Source organism: Pecten maximus, chromosome 16 (genome assembly GCF_902652985.1).
Source record: "Pecten maximus chromosome 16, xPecMax1.1, whole genome shotgun sequence".
Lineage (NCBI taxonomy): Eukaryota > Metazoa > Mollusca > Bivalvia > Pectinida > Pectinidae > Pecten > Pecten maximus.
Window position 1 is genome coordinate 24398506 of NC_047030.1, and position 10651 is coordinate 24409156.

The window sequence follows — 10651 nt, forward strand, 5'->3', positions numbered from 1 at the left end:
AAACGCATTGGTTGAAAAAATGGTGTTAAAACAACAAGAACTAGAATTTCTAGCTACAATATTTGCATATATAAATTTCTGTAGCTAATAGCAAGAGATATTGCATGTTTAAGATTTTGAAAAATTAGCAATGAAATCATTAAGTAAGAATAAAGAGCAAAGTGACTTCACATTTCGGGCAACATGCTTATATTTATCTATTTTTGGAAAATTAAGTAGCGGAAAAGTATGTAAAAAATGTCAGGTGAATGAGCTAACAATTGTCTAGTCTACTAGTGTATGGAATTTCAAGAAAATACATTTAAAAACGAAGTCATACAAATTCATTGAAAATTTTTCAAAATGCATGAAATATAAAGTAAAAATATGACGTGACCGAATACTTTTGGCACATTACTGTATACTTCTTACTGTCTGAAAAATGAGATGTGCAAAGAGAACAACAGCATTTTTCAGAAATGTTTTAATATAATGAAATCATGCCGAAGTGATACTCCATATCACTGTCATCGTTGCAAACAAACCCTGGAGAACATGAAGATCATATCGGACCAAAGGGTTATTATGAAGAAATCAACAATCTTTAGTCTTTGTCCGACTTTCAGTCTCACTTTCGTTTAGAGAAATCAACATTTGAAAGTCTCCTCCCTCGCCTGTCAGCTCTACATCTTGCAGCAGCACTTGCTCCACCATCTTGAATCGATCTCAAACATGCTTTTAATCGCGGTTGAAGAACTCTTTAACCGTTTAACCGAGTGGTTAAAACCAAGCCATAAAAAATGCTTAACCATAAAAGTGTTTTAAACCTTAAACATGTTCGAGTATAAAAACAGCCCTTATATATTTTCATTCCAGTTTGAATTCTATAACTTTAATTTTTTTTATTGCTGTTAATTTTCATCAGAGACAGCATTGTTATATAGGCCTCTCTTTTCAATAAACTACTACAGTATCTTTAAAATAATAAAAATAATAATAAAAAGCAAAACATGTTGAATTGAAATATCCACCGAATACATTTGTATAATGTATGTGCTGGGTCGATCGCCGTCGACCAGCTGGCTCAATTCACCTTTAGACTGTTCATTGTTTACGACACTAGTGAGAGTAATAATTTATAAACTAAACTTAGGCATTGTAGATATTTTCATTTATTCTTTAATACAGAGCTGCATACACTCTCCTTGTCATCTCTGGAAAAAAAAATGTTGCAAAACTTGTATGTGATATTATACCATGTTTAAATGTTATGGACTTTGGCAGAGTTTAAGCTTATATAGGACACATATACATGTACATATTTCAAAATATATTTTACTTTTTAACTTCTTGTTTTTATCCTCTGCTTGACGGTTTACATTTGCTTGATCTTTCCTGATTTTATTTTTCATGATAAAGTTTATGTTTCAACATGCAGGGTTATTAATCATAAATGTTAGATTTAATCAAAACTATTTGAAAATTAAATTAATAGAGTTTCATGGCACTGGGTATTAACTGATTTGCCAACATTATTTTAAATTTTTTTATTCCATAAGGTCGACACAAGGAAAAGCAACAACAGTATATGATATCACAAAAATGTATAACTTTTAAAAGACTTGTCACTCTTATTGAACTTTATTGATGAATGCTCTAAGAGTTTTGAGGATTGCCCCGCCACTTAGCCCGTCTTTTATTCATATCATAATAAATGTATAGAATACATATACAATTGTATATAGAACCTAACATGTATATTATGTCGAGGATTCTCTGTATATAAATATTACATAATTAAATAACGGATACATATACGAGATTACTAGTATAAGGAATATTTAATTGTTATTAAAACTAACCGTGAACTAAATATATAAGCACATGTTTTTTATTGATTCAGTCCATTTAACCTAGTCAGTTTCATTTGGATTTTTAGCGAACAGGGGTATCTAATGTTTAAAAAACCTCATTATAATAGTTTTTCTTCGTTTAAACTTTAAAAGTTTAACACGACTTAACTTTTTTCTATCTTTCTGTAACTTTACATGCATAGTCTTATACATTTTTATTAACCTAACAAATGTTTGACTGTTATCTGCTTGGCCGTGTCGTTGATAATTGATAAAACTGTGTAAGTAATCTTCGCTAAACTCACATTATTGTGTACAACAAACACCCTCCTGGGAGTCGTACTTTTTTCATATCAGCTTTAGTTTTTTGAGTGATCCGCTATAGCCGATGATCCGCTACTGCCGTAACAACTGTAGTGCATTTTCGCATTTATTTTATATTGTAAACTTGCTGTTCTGTGACAGACAAGGGAGAATTATTTTTTTTTTTTTTTAATTTTTAATTTTTAAGACATTTTTAATACATAAATACATGAATAATCACACACACACACATACATACATCGATTCCAATCGGTATGTTTTTCACACTATCATTTTCACCATCATCACAAACTGTCTTTCATCATCATCATCATCATCATCATCATTATCATCATCATAATCATCATCAAACTCTCATCATCATATCATCATTACATTATCAAACTAATCATAACCATTATCTTATCGTCAAACTAATCTTCATAGCATCATCATCATCATCACAATCAACATTATAATCATAATATCATAATCATCTCATTATCATAGTATCTTCATCAACATCATATTCTCATCATCATACTAATCATCACAATCTTATCATCATAATCTTTTCATAATATCATCATCATTTTCATCATCATCATGGTCATCATCATTCAAATCATCATAATTATCATCATTATAATCATCATCATCATGGTCATCATCATTCAAATCATCATAATTATCATCATCATAATTATCATCATAGTAATCATCATCATGCAATCATCAAAATCTCATCATAATCTCATCATTTTTTCATCATCATCGTCTTCAACAAAACATCACAATCATCATCACATTATCAAACTAATCGTCATAGTATCTTCATCATCGTCCATGAACCATCATCATCATCATCATCATCATCATCATCATCATCAATAATCACAATCATCATATCATTTTCAACAAACATTTTCATCATTGTTTTCAAACAACCATCATCATCATCATACTCAGCAATAACAGTCATATATCATCATCCATCAACAGATCATCATCTTCATCATACATACTCATAATCATGAATATAATGACAAACATATATACAGAACATACACACATCCTCATACACCGACACAGAATATACAAACACACACAAACATATTCAGTTTCCTGGTAGCCTGATCAATCATGTCAAGGGCTATGTGTCTGTGTTGGTCATATCAACTCTTTCCACATCAACAGAGTCATTGACATGATTGACCAGGCTCCACACTGATTCAGTCGATTACATCTATCATATCCTCTCACAAAAAAAAGGTAAATAAAAATAAAAAAGCAAAACAACATACTGTACATCACATTCAAAACAATCTCATTCACGTACACATATGAGAGAGAGAGAGAGAGAGAGAGAGAGAGAGAGAGAGAGAGAGAGAGAGAGAGAGAGAGAGAGAGAGAGAGCTGGGCTAGTCAATACAATGTTAGGAATAGAGTGAGCAAAGTATCTTTATTAAGGGTTCTAGACAGAAAAAGAAAGAAACAAGAATAACACATGATGGAGATACAAGAAAGAGAAACTTTTATCAGTAATTAAATGGAATAATTAGATTTAGGGTATATGAAATAATTAACTGGCTGCAATTTCTAAAAGTGGTTTCCATTTTCTCCATTCATTGTCCAATATTGCTTTTGCCTGCTCTCCTTTACTATTAGCTATATATTTCTGTAATATGTAATAATCTTTCAAATAATTAATCAGAGCATCTGGACTTAAAGTTTTATGTAAACATCTTGTCCTATATATGTAAAATTTAATGATAATTAATACTTCATTATCAAGTGCGTTACCTATGGCAGACTCATTATTTATAAATAAGCCAAAAATGAAAGTTGACAAGGGAGAATTATTGTGAATTATATTAAGTTGAGTCGTCAGTCATGTCTTATAATGTCATAGTAAATAGATTATGATTGTTAAGTTTTATTATAACTGGTAAATGTCTAGTCAGTAGCCATATGGCACAGTGCCAAATTATGATGTAACCTGTTCAGACCGGAACCTCTGTAAACCGGAGTTTTTATAGTTTCCTTCCTATACTGTCATACAGGTCGACCTGTGTATTGTTATAGCCAAATTAGTGCTATTATCGGTCATTTATGGATTTTTATAGGTTCTGATACTGGTTACTTAGAACAACTATGTCAATTTATAATTATTAATTCAGTAATATGTTTTTGATTCCAAAATATAATTAGATGTTTGTTTCTGTATGTTACAGTCTTCACTATTACAGGTATAATAAGAAAAGAGGTTATTAGAGGACTATTACCATTACTGAGGTTAAAGTTCAAGTCTTTTCATCATGATCACCAGATTTATGTTGTCCTGGATAATTTGGATGGAAATCGACTACAATAAAACCAATACCAACACGTACTACATCTTTGAGTCAAGTTTATCTTGAAAGTGTAAAGTTACAGATCCATTGATTACGTTTATCAACGTTTGTTCGTCTGTATGCCGATTTTGATACTTTGAATACTGAAGAGTTCCAATTCCGAAGAATGAACATTAACACTGCCCTATAATTCGTCCTATATATAGGGGCCGCGGTGGCCAAGTGGTTAAGGTGTCCCGACACTTTAACACTAGCCCTCCACCTCTGGGTTGCGAGTTCGGAACCTACGCGAGACAGTTGCCAGGTACTGACCGTAGGCCGGTGGTTTTTCTCCGGGTACTCTGGCTTTCCTCTACCTCCAAAACCTGGTACGTCCTTAAATTACCCTGGCTGTTAATAGGACGTTAAACAAAAACAAACCAAATCGTCCTATATAAATGGGAGCCTGAAGTTGTATTATCTTAATTGGTTTTGGTCCCAGTTCCGAGTTCCGTTTACTTGGAACTTGGACCAAAACCAATAAAGCTAATACATAATCAGTTTTTCTTAAACGGAACTCGGAACTGGTTCCAAGTTCCGTTTTTCTTTAACGGAACTTGGAACTCAGAACCAACTTCAGGCTCCCATACAAATATGCAATACTCAAGAAACAGATAAGACCGCAAAAGTATGTGTACGTGAACAACGATAAGAGCTGTACATTCTGACAAAAAAGACAAACATCATAATCACTTCGTCCTGCTCAACTAGCATAGCGATTTTTGTGTTTCTTAGAAATGACTCCAGAACCAACTAAAACTGTCGCCATGATGGCTGACTAATACCCCCGCAATCTGCACGAGTCAATGGTGAATTGGAACTGTTAATTAGAGGCTAACTAAGATAACCCAGTAATATAGTGACCAGTTGCCATAGCAACCATAATTTTGAAAAGAAAAAAAAGTGGCATGCACATCTACACATGGTCCTCTATATTTGTGTGAAGTTTCATTGAAATTGGCCATTTAGTTTAGGAGGAGTTGTCCGGACAAACTTAAAGTTATGGTTCTTATCGGAAAACCTGTTTATAATGACCAGTTGCCATAGCAACCATAATTTTGAGAAAAATAAAGTGGCATGGACATCTACACATGATCATTAATATTTGTGTGAAGTTTCATCGGAATTAGCCCATCGGTTTAGGAGGAGTTGTCCGGACAAAATGCGTCTACAGACGGACGGACGGACAACCTGATCCCAGTATAACCCCCCCCCCCCCCCCCCCCCCCCCCCCCCTAACTTCGTTGCGGGGGTATAATAAAAAGTACTAAGTATCAAATAGAGAAACGACCAAAGATTACACCTGATTGCCAATTGAAAATGTGAAAAATAGTATTCGACAGGCGAGCGACATTTCTATTAACCCGTAAGTAAACTAATCAACGAGAATATGTACAAGTTACCTCCCCTTAAACAAAGCAGGCAACAAGCCTTAAAAAAGTGCACAACACAAATTGATAAAGCAAGTCATTGTTTATGATTTTGATGTGTTTTTGTTTTATATAAATATATAAATTCAATGCATTTGTTTATCTCAAATAGGCATTTTCGACCATATAAAGGCATATATGTATCTTATTACAAAATGAAATCAAAGTATGCGGTAGGGGATAGTGTGTTGTTTTGTTTTGTTGGTAAGAAATATTCGGCCCCATTCTCAATTCATCTGGATTGATTACATTAATAAGGAATAAATGATTTCCCCAGGAGGTCCGAATGATTTGGTCCTCGCCGAGATCGGCGATGACTAGTAGAAGAAGTTGTGCAAAACACAGCACCTAAAAACAAAAGACAAAGAAAACTAAAACCAACAAATGCAAACTTTTACATCATAAAATTTTCGGAATTAAAAGACTCTTCATAAATCACCAGGCCCTGATGACATCCCGTACCAATAACCCAAAACATTTACAAAAAAAAAAAAAAAATTGATATGTCTTTTAATTATATTCAACAATATACACTCATTCAACAGTGTCAGATATTTGTATTTCCCAATGATGAAATACATTGAATCATGTCGACTTTGACTTCAAAGTAAAACGTCAAACTAGTGTGAATTTTTGTCCAGGTGGGTTTTCTACTCTCGACCATGCGTATATTCAGGGACCATCAGTATGTGGCAAACCTCGAAGACTAAAGTTCTCCGGAACTGTGCAGGGTTACACGAAGAGAACTGAACTGAGTCAATTTCCTAATCCCCAGTTTGTTAGAGCATCATTCTTGTGTTCGCAGAACACGTTTCCAACTTGGTTTTGACCGTTGCACTTTCTGTCCCACGAACAAATTGAACAACACAACAATAGAAGGTATACTTCTTCTATGCAATGTACCAAACACTAGGACTAGTACGCCAACACCACGGAGCGCAATACATGCAGGGAGGACGTGTCCATATGGGAAATGTTAGAAGACAATATGACGCTTAAATTAAACTCATACCATTCCTAAAATATGACATTCCACGTCATAGAGGGTTAGTAGAATAAAAAGATAAACCCCTTTTACTTCAAGCATATCCGATTTGTTTGGGGGTTTTATTATAATTTTTCTGGTGGTGGGGGGTTGTATTTTTTTTTAGATTTCACATATTAAAAACAACATTGTACTGCAGTCGATACTTGAAAGACCATTTTGTGTCAGCATGGCGCAGTGACCTTGTGCTGGGTCAGGGTTCGAAGGTGACCACAATGTGCTGTCGATGACGTCACCATCACTGTGCTGCCATTGTGTCGTGTATTGTCCTGACACGTAGAAACGAAAGTCTTGCTCTACAATAACAATTAGACGAATTTCAACACAAAAACGTATAAAATCAATTAAATGCAAATGTTGTTACACCAAAGAAAAAAATTAATGGTCATATAAATAGCTAATCCAGAGATGTTTACACAAGCCAATAAGTCGCTACTCTTGTACAATTAAAAAAAAAAGTCATTTGATCAATTGTTATAATAGAATGGATCATGATAATAATGGACCAAGCTTTTGTCTGGTAATTTGTTAAGCTGTTGGTTCCTTTTAGCAAATTCACATACGGATTATGATGTAACAACGTAACAAAGATCTTAATGATGTCATTACAACCCCTTACTTAATAGGTTATTCTGCTGTATCGCAGTCTGTAGGACGGTTTGGCGGTCCAATGATCTGACATTGGCCAGCCAGGATCCCTGGGACACACACCAATCAGAGGCACTGGTCTTATTCTGTCTCACTTCAATTACTTTGTAAGAAAAATCCCCAGACTCGGCATGCTTGTATCCTTGACTACGGTCATACACTGCAAATATGAACAAACCAAATGATTTAAGAAAACTGTTAACTAAGCTCTTGTTCTAGTGAAATATAAGCAAACCAAAGGATTTACGAAAACTATCTTACAATGAACTCGTTCTAGTGATATGTGAATAAAAAGATGGATGAAAATTGTAAAATATGAAAATGTTTCATAAAAATGTTTCACAGAGATCTTTTGAAATCATCGGACCACAGGATTTATGGAAAAAAATCACTATGAACATGATTCAGTGAAATATTAACAAAGCAAAGGACTTGCTAAAACTGTTCGTTATGATCTTGTAGTGAAATATGCACAAACCAAATTATTTAAGAAAACAACATAACATGATATTCATTGACAAAATCGTTTTTTTTTGTTTTTGTTTTTTTCCTTTTCTTGTATCAAAGGCTTTCTTTAAGGAGCACAGACACATCAGAAGAGCAGTGTCAAACACATTGCGCACTTCCTAAAGAGTATTTGCTCGTAAAATAACTCTACCTGTATTATAGTAGTAAGGTATTTCGTTACTGGAGTGCGATGTTTTCCTGTTGGAGGGGTAACCCTGACAGGTTTGAGTAACACTATCAAACGTGAATGACACACATCCATTCTCGCTGTGACAGGCGATACAACAGTGCAGTAAGGAGATGCTATATGGCTGGAGTTTGATAAGCTGGCCAAGGTTTGAGATGGTTGGTATCGAGGCAAGGCCGTATCGACTTGGTACCGTCGTACCCACTGTAACATGAACAGGTTAAATAACGAAATAGCGACGAGTTCAGAGTGTCATTTCCGAGCTTACAGGAACCACAAGAGTCTGTAAGCGTCCTGTAAAAACGCATATGCATTATTGATCTTATGAGAAAACAGGCAATTTAATGATATTATACTAAAGATAAATGTGTCAAAAATTTCGAGTGAACGGCACGAAATAGAAGATATGCTTTAAGTAAATGCTAATAAGGTATAATCTGTATGGAACCATCAAAGGAGTGTATAAAAGACACACAAGAGATCAGCAAATTTCAAAACCAAGTTTAGAGTTAGATACAGCAGAGCCAAGATGACTTCAGTTGTTATGCTTCTAGGACAAATCAGTCATGCAAAGTGTTCATAGCAGGCGACAAATACACTCAAAAAAGTAAAAAAAAAATCATGCGTCATTACACATATACCTATCCATTAATACGATTTTCTTATCATCTTCATGTTTAATCATGAAATTCATTTCAGCAAACAAACTATGGAAGCGATACTCGTTAAGAAAGGAATGAATTTCAAAAATAGAGAGAGACAAGATAAGAAAGTTATCATACATAATCTAACAAAGTTCATTATGGTTTTTTCCAAATAATATCCTTACTTACCTTCTATTAGATGTTTGCATCCACCAAGGTCGAATCTCAGACACGGTCGACTCACCCATGACCTAGCGTTGATCCGGAAGTACTTGGCTGTGATGGGGGGACTGACGTCACTTTTAACAACGGTGTTTGTGTCAGTATTCCCGGTAAACAACTGTAATGTTACGTGAATACATAAGCGTTTCTAATAAACCATTACTAATATAAAGAATAATATAAGAGTGTTGTTAACGGAGCAGGAGACGCTTGCCTCCCTGGATCATCTGGTCTTATTATCCTTGTACTTTCTCAATGGAACCTATGTAAATATATATATTGTGTTACTATTTAGACCTATTCTTATTGATTTCGAGTTGTAATTACGTGTTCGTTATTCTGTTGGTATTCACTGTGTATGTTGATAGACGTTTGGTTAAAAATGTAAAATACTTAATCGAAATGGACGATTATCAGTTTTCACTCAAATTGAAGAGAGCAAGTAAATATATGTATCGATAGTTTCTGTGATAGCATTACCTTAGGTTGACTGTTCGACGCCAGCACAGTTGTCCAGGAAACATTGTCTGTACTGTACTCTAAGTAAAACTCCTTTACCCATTGTCCATAGTCACCACGGCCCTGTAGTAATACGGAATCTACGGTCGCCTCCGTTTCTAGTTCTACCTGTGGAATAACATTAGAATGACCAAAATAAGAAGTTATCACAACCTAAATTGTATCGGTGCGAGATAGCTTTGTTACTGTATAGTTAATGATATTCGCGAGGGATTTAAAGTCACCATATCCGCGGTCACTGATTATTGCCCGAAAAGAAATATACACAAATGTTATCTTTAGTTAAAATCGGTTTTGCGCGAAATTTAATACCCGCTAACTATTTCCGACTACGACAACCGCGAAAATTTAGCCCCGAAAAATTGATACAGTAGATCAATGTCTCAAAGTACATCTGTGAAGGTTGTGTTTTACAACTGTTTAATATTTCGTCTGAAATTGTATCCTTACAATATTGTATTATTCATTGCTTCATTCAATTTTCCATTATGAGAAGTTTACTTGTGAAAAATACCGCAACGTTGAGTCAAAATTGATTTACTTGTATGTATGAGTTTGCGTCTATGGTATCCGAACACCATCCTGAAGAGCTTTGGGGGTTATGTCTTTCATAATACAGCCGTGCATTATCAGGACTAAAATCATCTTGTCCTGAAAACGAGCTAGAGGCCGTAAACGCTTCATTCGGAACACCAGAGAATCCCGACAAAAGGTATTCGGAACACATCTTTGTCGTACCTGTAGGAAAAACTTATACTATATTTAAATGCATATTGTAATGTAAGAAATGAGCATTTGACACTTCAAACCCATATGATTGTATAACAAACACACTGAGATTTTCCTAAACACAATATAGATTATGTAATAATGAAAAGTTTAAGTTGAGGATTTTTTACGAAATCTGCTGGGGGCACTTTT

At 34.5% G+C, this 10651-nt stretch overlaps 1 protein-coding gene and 1 long non-coding RNA gene across 2 annotated transcripts; both read right to left on the reverse strand.

The window, feature by feature from the left end:
- Nucleotides 1–7034: 7034 nt before the first annotated feature.
- Nucleotides 7035–9039, reverse strand: LOC117344709. Its single transcript, XM_033907539.1, has 4 exons — nucleotides 8979–9039; nucleotides 8310–8549; nucleotides 7623–7811; nucleotides 7035–7299 (listed from the first exon to the last, which is right to left on the reverse strand). The coding sequence occupies exons 1-4, from the start codon at nucleotides 9037–9039 to the stop codon at nucleotides 7106–7108; spliced, it is 684 nt and encodes a 227-aa protein (XP_033763430.1). The 3' UTR covers nucleotides 7035–7105.
- A 145-nt stretch (nucleotides 9040–9184) lies between these two features.
- On the reverse strand, nucleotides 9185–10442 carry LOC117344935. Its single transcript, XR_004536298.1, has 3 exons — nucleotides 10272–10442; nucleotides 9692–9838; nucleotides 9185–9329 (listed from the first exon to the last, which is right to left on the reverse strand). It is a non-coding gene; the product is annotated as an uncharacterized LOC117344935 (long non-coding RNA).
- Between the last annotated feature and the right edge of the window lie 209 nt (nucleotides 10443–10651).

Bases quoted from the DNA above. Each gene is read 5' to 3' on its own strand.
- LOC117344709 (XM_033907539.1), bottom strand. From the start codon at position 9,039: ATGAATTTCATGATTAAACATGAAGATGATAAGAAAATCGTATTAATG. The intron at 7,812-8,309 runs GTAGAGTTATTT...TCATATTTGCAG, and splicing joins ACCTTACTACTATAATACAG to TGTATGACCGTAGTCAAGGA. The intron at 7,300-7,622 runs GTAAGGGGTTGT...TTGTTATTGTAG, and splicing joins ACAGCAGAATAACCTATTAA to AGCAAGACTTTCGTTTCTAC.